General features: G+C 34.7%; 1 protein-coding gene across 1 annotated transcript in view; it reads left to right on the top strand.

Moving 5' to 3' along the window:
• The window catches only part of LOC108358626 (tyrosine kinase receptor Cad96Ca-like), a 213,293-nt gene that overhangs the window by 126,642 nt on the left and 71,494 nt on the right, over positions 1-15,157 (top strand). The window contains exon 6 of the mRNA XM_017610064.1: positions 5,448-5,587. Coding sequence (XP_017465553.1) covers positions 5,448-5,587 — 140 coding nt within the window. The remainder of the gene's footprint in view (positions 1-5,447; positions 5,588-15,157) is intronic.

The raw sequence follows: 15,157 nt of genomic DNA, 5'->3' as shown, positions 1-15,157 counted from the left end.
TTCGTAGAATGTGCGATTGCTTTCATTCTCCACACTGTAAAAAACACATAGTGTTAATAATATAAGCAATCATACGTTCTACGAAAGAAGAAGAAGAGTTTTCTGACTACACTGTAGTTTAGAATTAATAAAAAATTTTATTTTACCTATAATAAAATTTAAGTCTTCTTTATATGCATACGAATAGGTTCTATACTACATATTTTTTTATTGCTTAGGCTTCATTCAATAAAGTTTATTGATGCAAAGTGTTAAACTATGAGACTCAACAAAACTAAATATAATACGATATAAAATATGAAAGAATATAAAAAATACTGGTTTTACNTGACGGATTCACAACGGTGTCGTATGCGTCGTATTGTTGTATGTCGAAAACTTTAAGAGATTAAATAAATATTTAGAGAACTTGAAGCGACAACGAACTAATTTTTATCACTGCCAAAATTCATAATATGACTTTGATGGTACTTTGCGAACCCTCTTAATATATTTTTTAAGCGTTTAAACTTAAACGACACTTACGACACCGTTGTGAATACCCCAAATATTTTTATGTAGAGGCACTGGACAGATTCGCAGCTTCATCGATGTTTGTTTCCTTGACGACTATAAATTAAAGGAAAACAAGTAAAAGCAGCGCTGTCTTTGGCTATGCCGAAGGCTTCATACCTTTCATGAACATCTGAAAACTTTACTTTAACAGATTACTGTATTTGAAAAAATTTATATATTCACAGCACACATATATAGAGGAGTTACATATACAAAAAATCTTATCTAAACAATTTGAGGTATGGAAGATATATGTTGTAGTCACCCGATCCTTGTTATTTTCACTGTAAGTATTCTGTTAATAATGAGTGAAAATGGTGCGAAATTTCGTGTTTCTAGCTGCATATATGGAAAAGTTATAACAAAGAATCTCATATCTGAACAATCAGTTGTATGGGGGCTATATGTAAAAGTGACCCGATCTTTGTTATTTTCACTGTAAGAGTGCTGTTGATAATAGTTGGATGGGGGCTATATGTAAAAGTGACCCGATCATTGTTATTTTCACTGTAAGAGTTCTGTTGATAATAGTTGGAAGTATTACAAAATTTCATGTTCCTAGCTGCGTAAATCGAGGAGTTATAACGAAAATTCTCATAACTGAGCAATCAGTTGAATGGGAGATATATGTTATAGTGACCTGATCTTTATTATTTTCACTGTAATTATTCTGTTAATAATTAGTGAAAATAGTGGGAATTTTCATGTGTAGCTGCATAAATGGAGAAGTGATGGCAAAAAATCTCATATCTGAACCATCAGTTGTATGAAGGCTATAGGTTATAGCTACCCGATTTCCGCCATTTTCATTGAAAGTATTCTTTTGATAATGAGTGACAACAGTGCCAAATTTCATGCTACTAGCTCCTTAAATGGAGGAGTTATAACGAAAAATCTCATATCTGAACAATCAGTTGTATGGGAGCTATATGTTATAGTGGTCCGCTTCTTCCGGTTCCGACAAATGATTAATACAATATAAAAATACACCCACCTACCAAATTTCATCCGGATATCTCGAAAACTGAGAGACTAAATTTGCTACAAACAGACGGACAGACAGACAGACGGGCAGACGGACATGGCTAAATTGACTCAGCTCAGTTCTGATCATTTAAGTATACATTTTAATGGGTCGATCTTTTCTTATTCTGGTACTCACAAACATCGGACCAAAGTTATAATACCATTTCATGCTCATGAAGGGTATAATTATAAGGCGTCTTAAAAGCAAGTTTCAGTGAAAAGTCATACATGTACTTACTTGTAATTACATAAAGTAGTGCTCCTGGCTTAGGCTTGCCGTTGATAGGTAACTGATGAAATTGCCTATTTATCAAGTCCCACATTGCAGCGCAAGGCGCAGCGTAGGCGATGTTAAAAACATTATATGCTTAAAAGCATAGTATATCCACAGCTTTAATATTTAAATTTTTATTGTTTTTTTTTATCCAGCAAATTCCTTTTTAAAACGTTTAAAATTATATTATACGTTTCACAGCAGCCAACAATTAATTCCGCAATGGCACCCGATACAAAAAATATGATGAAATATTAAACTGCCGCTAATTGAGTATATTGTACGAAAATATTCGTATGTTGTACGAATTTAAAAAACATGTTTCTGAATTAGTACTCTATATGAATGTATTAACTAAATTGTACGAATACAGAATTGTAGATTTCGTTAATTTTAAAACCATACGTAAATATTACGAATGCCTTCCTACAATATACAAAATTATTCGTACAGAGATTTGTTTAGTGCCTTACGAATGTGTTTCGTAAAATAAACGTAAGATTTCGTAAATTGTACTGAAAAAATGCCTTACGAAAGTCCTTTCGTTATATTTACCTATGGTTCGTAAAATCTTGTTTCGTTGTGAAAAATGTGTTCGTATTATGAACGAAAGTTTCGTACCTTGTACAAAAACCAAGACTACGAAAGTTTTTCGTAGCACTTTTACGAAATTTTATTTTCAGTGTAGTCCTTTAGCTAAGTACGATTTTCAGCACATGCCGGATGTTAGAAAAATGCATTTAATTATTTATTTAAGATATGAGGGTGTACACGTAAGACTTTAATGTAGTTATGTACATAAAAAAACTAACCCCTATCACACGCTCGCCTTTTGTTTTCACTTTTACAATTTGCCTCTGCAGACTTCATTTTGCCTTGTGATGTTTCAATAATTGTGTAAAACTACGCAGAAATATTGACGCACAAATAGTCCAATTGGAACTGTTTAGTTATTTGCCCACTATTTTTAGGTTAGTTGGAGGGGCGGAATTGGGCGTGGGTCTTGATATCAAACCCATTAGAAAGAGCACAGTTCACACTTTGTAAAAAAGTATCAGCTGATGCCTCGAAATATTGCACATACCCCTGTGGAACCATTGGAAAACGGTCTAAAATTAGCATTTTTACACCGGAAATGTAAACTCGATAAACAGTATTTTGGTGTAGAACACATTTTTATTGTCAAAGGTATTCAACACTTTTGTGCGAATAACTCCGGCTACGCCATCCACAGTTTATTTGCGTAGAACTCACTCCGAAATTCACAAAATATGCATTTTTCAGACCGAATTTATTAATAAATTAGTGACCGCAAATTACAAAATTAGGTTTCACGATAAATTGTAGACCTTTGGCTACAAGTGTATGTAAATTTTTTTTTGATCGGGTCACCCATTCGGACACAATATCTCGAAGTCGTTAGGCAAATACCTAAACCGTTCCCAGTTATATCGTTATTTGGGTTTCTTCAATCAACAGTTGCACTTATATGACGGCACGCACACAGCTGATTCTGTAAAATTCACAAAGAGCGGATTAGCGGTACCACGATGGGCGCAATTTCTCTTTCTCTCAATCGTGCGTATTAAGGGCAAACGGTCTAGCAATGCGTGGTATTGTTGATCAACTTAATACTTTAATTAAGCATATGTACTTAGGGCTGTTTTCTCAAGTAACCTGTAACTTTAAAGCTCACATTATATTTAAAGGTTGCATTAAAATCTATGGTTGTGTCTAAGGTAAAGCATTTTGTTATCGGTTTTAATTGGTTTACAACCAAGAAACATACATACGTAAAAACCCGATTGTAAAAATTCTTAACTTTGGACATACGTAGCTTTATTTTTTACCCAACTTTTAAATATAAAGTGTGCTTTAAAGTTAAAGGTTACTTCAAAAAACGGTCATTATTATTAAAATTTCATTTTAAGAATATGACTCTGTCCTATTGTGGTACAAATATGTAATTTTAAAACATCAACCATAGAAATCGAACCAGTACATCGGCTGTTTCGTCTAACAAAAAATTTGGTTTTTAATTTTATATATAGTATAATAGATTTGTCGGTGGCGAATGGTTTTATTTTTTTAAACAAGTTAAAAATCTTTCTTTATAACTGAAACTTACTTGGATTTCAAATTCTCTGCCTATTAGTTGCAACAATAAATTAGGTTTTTGGTAACGGACGCGACAATATGGTATACATATAATACAATAAAAAAATCGAGGTCGCTTCGCTCTTGTTTAGGGATGTTAATTTTTCGGCTTTTCCCGATCCCGGGATTTTCGGGATGGCGTTGTCACAATTCTGGGATCTCGGGATTAGTCCCGGGATTTACATATTCTTTACTTTTCAACAAGTTGAATCGAAAAAATTGTTTCTATATTGTTTGAGAAGCTCAGCTACCATGAAATAATAAGGAAATGGGTTTTGAAACCTACTTTTTTATTTAAAGTGGCGTTTTTATTTTTTCTCTCTGGCCGAAGGATTTATTTTGAAGGAATTTTTAAGTTCAAAGATATTATTAATTCAACAAATTATTAAATACATTCAATGCAATGTACAATAAAAACATGGGTAACAAATACAATAGGAAATTTCTTTAGAATTTAAAAAATTTAAATTTTTTGGATTCACAAGGACGAATAGGTAGTTTTTAAGCTGACAAAGTTAGAAGAACGAAATTCGAGGATGTTATCGAGTTTATATAAGCCCTTAACATATAATTTTTTCAAAAACAAATATTGCGAAATTTCGAGAATAAAATTTGAAAATGACATTCTCAATATTTACCAGCCCTTCTGCACCAGAAACTTGAATCTGTTTGAATTCTACAGGATTTCCTCACTAATTGTATACCCATACTTATTCTCTAAGCCCATTTCTCTGAATTTGTTAAATCATTTTTGAATTACTGACGTCAGAGTGAAAAACTAAAAACGCAATTTTACTACATTTGGCCCAAGGTTTCGCGAATATTTTTATTGATATTTGTGTATAAAATTTAGTATCACGCGGGGTTATATGTATAATGAGCTGCACATTTATAAAAAATATTAAATATTAAATTAAAAAAGAAATATAGCCGATACTGGTCAATAAAAGGAGTTTCTAGTTATTATTGCCATCAGTGTAAATTACAAATACCGAAAATCCCGGGACTTGCCAAGAATCCCGGGATTAACATTCTTGTAACATCCAAAGTGTAAAGGTTTTTGTNTTATTGCCATCAGTGTAAATTACAAATACCGAAAATCCCGGGACTTGCCAAGAATCCCGGGATTTTCGAGACCTTAAAAAGTCCGGAATCCCGGGATTAACATTCTTGTAACATCCAAAGTGTAAAGGTTTTTGTTAGTAGAAAAATTCGAAATTACAACAACTACATGGCAGCGTAATAAAAGTTACGCTAAATACTCAAAGGAAAATGTTAATATTATTAGCTAAGCCTTTTAGTTTACCATTTTGGGATATGCCTATATATGTATACGTCTGTTTGTGTTATGAACTTTTATTTAATGTGATTTCAAAACTCGATGTTCGGTTGTTCTCTAGTTACAACTATAATTGTTACCTCCTTTTACTTGTAGGTGATGAAGTCACTTGACCCACATGTTAACGTCGTTCGACTTCTTGGCTGTTGCACTGATAAGGATCCAATATTTGTGATTATTGAATTTGTGAATCGGGGAAAATTGCAAGCTTATCTACGAAATTCGCGTGCAGAGCGGTAAGTAAACCGAAAATACGATAACTGAGATTATAAATTTTGATGCTAAATAAATGAAAAAATAAGTTCAAATAAGTTTCAACTGAAAAAAGCCATACATTTAATGTTGTTTGAAGTAAAACTTTTTTTGCGGTATGAGAGTAATTTTTCAATATCACGAGACGGCGCGGTCTTCCACAAGGATGATATTAAATGGAGAGAAAATCATGTGCATATATACATACCGTTAATATAGAAAGGCTCCGTCTAAATTTTTTGTGTCTTGTCAGTTATAAAACTTTATAAAAATTAAAGTTTTTAATTTGGGGCGTTCTTCAAAATCCTGGGTTTTAATTATGACTGAAAGGAATTTATTGATGTAGTAGATATTTTTAAATTCTAATAATCCTTTCATGGGTTATCTACCGGCCTTTGTACAAAGCTAAATTTCGAAAAGCTAGTAATGAGCGTTAACGCTAAGAAAATAACTTTTATCATATAGATATCGTCACCTGAAATGTAAAAAGACGTAACAACATCGTAAATGAAATGGAAAAAGTCGTGACTCATATTTTATTTTTTTTTCATAAAATAATGTGGGGAGTTGTAATTCGATGAAATCCATCATATAAATAAAAAAGTGAATTTTGAATTTTTTATTAGTTATTACTTTTTGCATATCAACGATGATGTTTGTTACGTCTTTTTTCATTTCAGGTGACGATATGTAGTACTTCTATATTGGCAGTAAGCTATCTTCTCATTGTGTAAAAATTTCGAAATCAAATCGACACATATATCAGAACATATAAATTCAACAAAATTTTAAGCCAAAATCATTCATTCGTTTTATATATGAATAATTCCCCACTAGAATTTGAAGCGAGATCTCCCAATGTGAGGAATAAAAGAGTACTCCCTTTGGCCTGATATCGGAGCTATAGGAGAGATTTGTCGGTTTTGACCTCCTTTATAACTCGCTTAGGACTCAAATCGGAGATCTCCTAAGTGAGCAACAAAAGAGTACTCCCAGAGGCATTATTTTGGAGAAATAAAAGATTTTTGTCGATTTTGTACTCTTTTATTACTCGTTTAGGAGCCAAGCGGTAGATCTCCCAAGTGAGGAATAAAAGAACACTCCTTGAGGCATGATTTCGGAGCAATAACTAAGATTTGTCGGTTTTGTACTCCGGTATTTCTCGCTTAGGAGCAAAAAGCGATGTCTCCTAAGAAGTAATCCAAGAGTATTCCTTTTGATTGATAGGGAAGCTATAGGCACCTCGTTCAAAAAAAATTTTTTGTTATTGGAAAAATTTATCATAAAGAAAACTACAGAAAATCATTCATATAGAAACATTATAAGGAAGATGCAATAATTTAATGTCGATAGCACACATTTAAATGAAAGTCCGTCGGTGTGTATTGCAACTTCTGTTTAAACTTATTAAATGTTATATTATATACCGCTAAATACTTTTCAGATTAGCAAATTAGTGTCAGCATTTACGTATGACCACCTGGTTTTAACGTTCATATAATGCCGGTCGAGAGCTTTTACTGAGGGGCATAGATGTCAGATGGGCAAAGTAACCTTCAAATTGATCGTGGTTAAAACAAGAAAGTTATACACTCTCCCTATTTGCATGAGCTCCTGAACACCCAAGCATCCCTGACACCCGGAAATCATGTAGTTATCTTACCGTTTTATTATTATTCTGTTTTACTTTGAATGAATTTGCCCGCATTAGAATTCCAATATTAATCAACAATGTAATCTATATATTAATACGCTAACATAAATTTTGTCTCCGTTCGTTTGGCGATTCTACCGAACCAAGAACACCGTTGGAAAGGCATTTTTCCGTAGATGAGCAGAGTTTTTATGGTTTCACAATTGGTTGAAAATTACGGCTAAAACCGTCGTTTAAACATTTTCGAATTGTGTATAGATGTTGCTGCAACATGTTCAATTTGACATGTTTCGCATGTTGTTTCACTACAGATTCGAGATTAAGCTTTGAAATAAAGATAAATATGAAGATGAAGAAATAAATGATAACGAAGAAGTAAAAAAAGAAGGCAAAAGTGAAGATAAAGACGAAAATGGAGACAATGACAGATACATAAGAATTAGGGTAACTGAAATGGTAAGAACATTTCTTGAATTTATGAAGTGAAACTTCTTTAGCGCCAGTTGGTTGGTTGGGAGTAAATTGTCAAATTCAAGGGGAATAATGCACATGGAAATGGTTCTCAGCTGTTTAGCGGTTTGAGAATAAAAACAAAAACAATGATGCCTAGAGGTACAGGCAAACCGAAGATCAAAGTAAATTAAAACACTTGTAAGGTAAAGGTGAAGAGGAATATGCAAAAATAAAGATAAATATGAAGAAAAGGATGAGGATGAAGATCGATATTGTTATCGATATAAAACTCGATATTTTTATCGATATAATAATCGATATTGCTATCGATAAATTAATCGATATTGTTATCGATACTGTTATTGATTAAATAACCGCTATTGTAATCGATATTGTTATCGATATAATCATCGATATTGTTATCGATACCATAATGGATATTGTTATCGGTATAATAATCGATTCAATAAATGATTTTGTTATCGATTTAGTAATTGATATTGATATGTATAATAATCGATACTGATGATTGTGATATTTATCGATGAATAAATCGATTTTGCAATCGTTATATTTTTCTATATGGCATTACATGACGTGGCATCACATGATATGATATCATATGGTATGACAACATATGATATGACATCACAGGATATGACAGAATATGACATGGCATCCTATCACATCACATCCTATCACAACATATAAAATCACGTCACATCTTATCACGTCATCGCACCTCATCTAATCTACGTGAATAGATAAAGAAAAGGATAAAAGCAAAGATGTGAAAGATAAAAACAAATATGAAGACCAAGGTAAATTTAACGATTTCAAAACCAAAAACACCGTTAGAAAGGTAAATTTATGTATATGAGGAGAGTTTTTATAGTTTCGAAGTTGGTTGAAAATCGTCGTTTAAATATTTCCATATTTGTGTACAACCTGTTTAATTTAAGCTGTTTCGCATTTTGTTTTACTTCGTATTTGAAATTAAACTTTGAAATAAAGATAAATATGAAGATGAAGACAAAAAAGAAGGAAAACGTGAAGATAAAGACGAAAATGGAGATAAAGGCTAAAATGGAGACAATGAGACATACATACATAAAAATTAGGGTAACTGAAGTGAAATTTTTCGATAGGAATCGAAATATAATCAGCCATAAAAGTTACCGCAATTTATCGAATCATCGAACTTTATAATTATCGAAATTTATCTATGCTTATTAAGTTATCGCAACGTATCGAATTATTCAAACTGATCAATGTTTCCTGAGTTGTGGAAATTTATAAACACCGAAACTTAGTTGTCCAAATTTACGGATAGTTATCGAGCTATAAAAACGTGTGGGATTAACGAAATTTGTCAAGTTAAAGAGATGTATCAAAATATCCATATTTATTGAATTATCATTATTTATAGACTTAACGAAATTTTCGAGGTGTCGTAATGCATGGAGTTCTTTCAACTTACAGAATTATCGATAATTATTGATCTACTGAAATTGGTTGGTTCAACGAATCGAAGTTTATGGAATTTTCAAAATATATCGATTTATCGAAATTTCAATGTTATATAAGCTTATCGATTTATCACTGCTTATCGAATTTAATCGTCTTAACAGAGTGTTACGAGTTATCAAAATGTTTAGATAGTTTTCGAAAAATGTGGAGATGTCAAAGTAAAAATTTATAAAGGTATCCAAAGTTTTTACATTTTTGAGTTATCGAAATTTATCGAGCCATCGAATTTCACAGTTATCGAAATTGGACGAGTTAACAAATTTTGTTGAGTTATCGAATTTTAGTGTTCTTGAAATTCATCGAACTATCGATATGTCAAATCATTGAAATTTATCGATAAATTTTAATGTATCGGGTCAATTCCAAGTCTTGCCGAAGTCCTCCAAAGACCTTCTCAGATAAAAATTTGTTACGTTTTAGCAGAAGATTTTCCGATTATTTAATTTGTACCGTATAAGTTTTGCTACGTGTTAAGTTAGAAAACCTCTCCAAGGCTTCTAAAACTAATCGTACTTATAGGTATCTGTTAAGATCTTTTAATATTGTATACATGTATGTGATTAAAAAATTAAATAAATGGATTGCGTAAATAGCAAAATCTTTTAGCTAATGTGTGGGGCAATGAAAAGCTCTTTTATTACTCATACTTTCGGGATGCCTCTCATGGGAGCACTCCCTTATTGATCGTTCGGGAGGAATGTGGGATGTTTTTCTATGTGTTTTCTTGTTGTCTTTTTGGGAGGTATAGGGGAGGATTTTATGGGAGTACTCCCGTATTGCTCCCTTAGGAAGTTTTGGGATGATTTTTCTATGTGTGCTCCCCGATTACTCGATTAGGAGGTAAAAGAGATTACTAGGACATACAATGTTAAAGGTTGTATACAAAATTACATGCTTATACAAAGAAGTATAGGGAGTAATGGGGAGTGTTCGTATAATCCCCAGGGAGTACTCACCGAGCAATCGTACGATGCTCCAAGTTCTACTGGATCACTAGACGTTTTGAATAAATTCATGCAGCCCTCTAGTTTGCATTGTGTACGTGTATATTTATAAATGAAAAAAATTTAGCAACTATCAAATCACTCCAGTTGCGGATTTAAGATACAGTGTTATTTAAAAAAGGGCCTAGGGGTAGTTAAAAAAAGCTAAAGAACTTTGTAAATAGCAAAATAAATATTCTTTTAATAATTTTGAATTTAGTTTTCAAATCATAATAGTACAGTTATTTTTCCAATTCAGGAGCTGCATGCGGCCATAAATATTTACAAATGCCTTTTAATTGCTCGTAATCATCTGTTTTGAAATGATTACAGCAAACTCGGAAATTTTATGTAAGTATGTATCTATGTATACGAGATTTCATATTACAAACACCTCTTCATCGCTTCTGCATGCAAAGAAAATATTAAAGTTAAAGACAAAATTCAACGACAATAGAAATTTTTTCTGTCGTTGAAACGCTCATGACTTTTTTATGTCACTTTTGAAATAATCATATACGCCTGTTTCGCTCTGAAAACAATATATCTTTACAGTAATGTTTTCAGACGGTACTCGCGGTCAATGTCAATATAACAAAAAAAAAGTTGGCAACCTTGGTGTGTGATGAGCTAAAGCTTTTCGGTCCTCGCAAGTTATCAAATATAATAGTTCCAAGTGGATAATAAATTCTAATTACGCCAAAGAATCAAATCTAAAGTGCTAATATACAACAATAGTGGAAGATCGATTGTTCCGGCGGCAGAAGGGTGCAAACCAGTGTTGCCGACTCCAAAGGGCCGAAAATCCCAATCCCCCCTGTAGAAGGCCTTTTTTTTAATTTCGAAAATCCCGTTTATGGATATTAAATATTAAAAGTTTTTATTAACAATAAATATATATATATTAACAATAAATATATATATATATATATAAATATATCTGTGGTCGTAAGCAATAACCGCCTAAGTCGACTTAAGAAAGAATTGAGTTATATATGCTATCGTTTTCTGCAACTAGTAGTCCATGTCTACGTGAAACTCCCATCTCGTTACCTATTCTATTTAAAAAGTTATAAATGAAAGTATTTTGGTTTCCCCATAAGGTTAGTATTACAACCCAAATCTTCAAAGCGCTTTTTCTCGAATTCAGGTTTTTCGACTTAGGCGATTATTGCTTATGACCACAGATATATAGCAGCCAACACCAGTTCTACGGTTTTCACTATTCTTGCGTTGCACCTGACCGTAATGGACTATCTCTGATACAGTATTTTTTATCAAGTTAACAAGGCCTTTCTGTGCATTGAAGGTGACAATGAAAAAAATAATTATCCAAAATGAAGGTAAAATTCATGGACTTTAAAACAGTGGTTAGTTATTACAAAACTACATTTGTGTAAAAGTTGTCAGCGTTCAAAGAAATGTTTATTGAACGTCCTACCCGTCACAGCAACATTCTTTTACATAACTTGCAAATTCGTTAGCTTCCCATTGTCTAAATAAGGCCTTTAAATAAATATTCGTATCAAATTAGTAGTGTTCACGAACTATATGTTCTCAATAGTGACTCGTCCCACCGGCATAAGCTAAACGTTTTTTTTTTTGCAAATATTATAATGCCACCAAAGCATAAAATGGACCTTAACATTTCCTTAACTATATTCGAGAAAGTCGCTATGCACGAAATATTTTGATATACATAGTTTGTCTAAAATTGGGAAACGAATCCATCCACTTAAAGAGGAGGGTGTCGTCGTTGTCTCACACGTCACTCTTGGGAAAATTAAAATTTTCAGTGTAAGTTATATAATTAAGTTTTCCACTTTATTAGTTTCGTGTTAAACTGATATCTGAATTCAGCTGTTAAGAGTTTGAAACTTGCAAATCAAGGGTTAAACAGAAATGGTTTTGAGGAAAAACGAGTTTGAATGTCCCACCCTTTCCGTTGCAATGCCCCATATATGTTTGAAAAAAATAGATAGAGATTAGACTGAATATCAAATAAAAAAAAAACAATTAAACCACAAAATTGCATTTAGTGACGCAAAATCCCGCGCGCCCTTTTATGGTGCGAAAATCCCAAATTATGGGCGAAATCCCATGAATCGGCAACATTGGCGCAAACCACCAACAACAATCATATACAAACACCCCGCTATAAGCTTCTCTCGTGCGGTTTGTGTCATTGCTAAACCCGAAATTAGCGCCACCTGTACCTAAGCAGTGCATCCTTGCAAGCTTTATACATTCAAGCTTTAGTATTCGTACTGCCACCCAGTCCAATTTTTATAATCACAAAGCGTTATGGCTTCAGATGCAGGAAAGAGATGCGGTGAAGCTAAATGTATTGGTGTCGAATTGGCTAAAGCTCCACGTATCAGCGATTCTCCAAGCAATATTCGGAGTATGGACCAACGTTTCGCCAAATTTAATGATATGCTGACGAAACAAATACTTGAATCTAAAAACAGAAGGAGTTATTCTGTCGAAAATCCGAGGAAAAACTCGAAAGTTTAAGACACCACCTAAACGTTATGAATGAAAGAGTAACCCGTTTAGAGACTGTTGTCGATCGTGTAACGATCCTCGAAGCCGAGTTAGCTGCCTTAAAGTTTAATATGGCTAAACAGGAAAATCTGATTGCGGCACGCGATGTGCGAGTACATGGAATCCCAATTTAAGATAGTGAGAATTTACAAAATATTGCCAATTTTATTACTCTCGTACCAAAACTGGTACTTTGATAATGATTTGGTACGTTGATTTTTATTATGGTACTTTTTCCTTAAAAGCGAGATTTCGGGAAAACAATATTAATTATTTCTATATATTTTTTTGATTTTTCTATATTCTGTGGTTATTCATCAATTAAAAATCCAGGTACAAAATTCTCTGAATTTGAAGGTTACTCTTCTAACAGTTTCTGTTAGCCGCCTATTCGGCTTTGTTTATTTTTAGTTTAGAAATGTCAGTGCCGCCGGGAATTTTTTATTTGACATTCTATTATTCTTGGGTGGTACCGTCAATGCTACTGAAACTTTCGACTTGTCAAATCATATCGTCGCCCGCATGGGAAATCAAGTTTGAAAGTTTTTTTAAGAGAATTAACACTGCATTTAGGCAATTCAAATTATAAAATATATGGTTTCCGGTCACGCATAGTATTCTGGGTTTTGGTATAACATAGAACATCCAAAGGTTAATCAAGTCAACCCAATAACTCAAAACTGATAAATTTGTATATTCATGCTTCTGATATAAGGGTGACGATATATTTTTACATTTTAACACAAGTATCGAAACATTTACTGCTTTAACGGTTTCTTTTATCCTCCTGTTCGGCTTTGTTTACTTTTATTTACTTGAAAAATGTCAACGCCGACAAGACTTCTTCTCATACACAAGACAAGAGAGAAGAATGATACGTATTTGAGTGTGTTAGAAAAATTGACATTAGGGTGGAGCACCAGCTTTTTGGAATATTTAGGCTGAAGGCCTAAACATACCGCCCCCCTTGCGGTACGCAACATCTGTGCTTGGGAAACGCTCGAGCTACCCGCTTCATATGTTCTTACAATTACAAAACAAGTGTGTGTTGAGAGCGGCGCCACCATCACCAAGGTCTTCGACCAGCGGTTCCATCCTTTTTCCCCTAAAACACCTAGCGAATGATAGAGTGAAAATCTTAGGGCAACAAACATGGTTATAATTTAATGCACTTTATTTAATTAAAAAAAATAAAATAATTCACATTTTATTTTTGTTTTTATATAAGTTAAATTTACGGCCGACACGCCCCTGACAGCACCCAACCGAAAATAGTGCTTTGCGCAATGAGGGGGCCAAACAACGTCGGTGAAGTTCCGGGCAGGATTAGGTCCGCATACACGTCCAACCCAAGGGCAAGGTGTATCGGTGCTGATGCGAAAAAACTTGGATCCGCAAGCCGAATGTGGATATACGGCATAGCAACTGATGGATCCACATTAGTCCTAGGTGAGACATGGTTGTAATGGGGTATAACAAGCGCATGGGTCGCCACCCGCTTGTTCTGCCCAAGCTTGCCCCTTATGCATAGAAATCACCCTCGTTGCCCGCCGATATACGCTTCCTGAAGCCCTAGCTCTTGGGCCAGATCCGCGGACAAGATTGTGTTCGGCGCACAGGCGTCAATAAGCGCGCGGACCAGATGTAGGCGCCCTCTCGCCTCCACCTTTACAACAGCCGTAGGCGCCACGGATATAGTGGGCTGGAGTCATGGAGTTATTATGGTATTTCGAAAGGCGTGCGGTCGTGATAGCTTGCGAGGCCTAGTCACCAGTCTATCTTCGTGTTGAAATGTTGTCGATTTTTGCAGGCGGAAAGGCCGAGTTCCCGCTTTGCGGCTTTGTCGCCCTTGGTGGCGTGCTCGGTGAACCCGTGATTCGGATCCAGCCGAACTTCTGCGTTCATGTCGCAGCAGAGGCCGGAATGACCGTGTTTCCGGTCCCCCCCGTTAGTAAGCGGGTGGAGAGGCCGAGTCCCCGCTCCGTGCTCAATAACTTCCCCTTCTTCAATCTCTGGACCGGGAGGCCTAGTCTCGGTTCCCGAGTCGGACGCGTATAGTGACAGAGTGCCGTCTGCCTCGGCTTCTTCCACTTGCACACTCCATGGTTTGGGGACTGGTTCCTCTGAGTCGTCTTCATTGCCTCGTGCCCTCCATGTCTCACATTCTCGTTGGCGAGTTGGCTCATCCTCTAAATGCAGAAGGGTGTGGTATTTCTCGCCACACCTACGGCATCTTCCCTCGCTTTGACACTCCTTCAGCTGATGGGTCATGGCAAGGCAGTTTGCATAATAGCGGCCGAGTAGAGCTTCGCGCAGTCTCTCCTCGGGCGATTTTGCCCGATAAATAGGGCAGAGCCTAATAGGGTGGTGTGCGTCGCATAGGCGGC

Source organism: Rhagoletis zephyria, unplaced genomic scaffold (genome assembly GCF_001687245.7).
Source record: "Rhagoletis zephyria isolate East Lansing unplaced genomic scaffold, Rhagoletis_zephyria_1.1 Rzeph_scaffold_00278, whole genome shotgun sequence".
Classification (NCBI taxonomy): Eukaryota; Metazoa; Arthropoda; class Insecta; order Diptera; family Tephritidae; genus Rhagoletis; species Rhagoletis zephyria.
The sequence above is the reverse complement of the archived record's forward strand: the minus strand, read 5'-3'. Positions and strand labels throughout refer to the sequence as shown.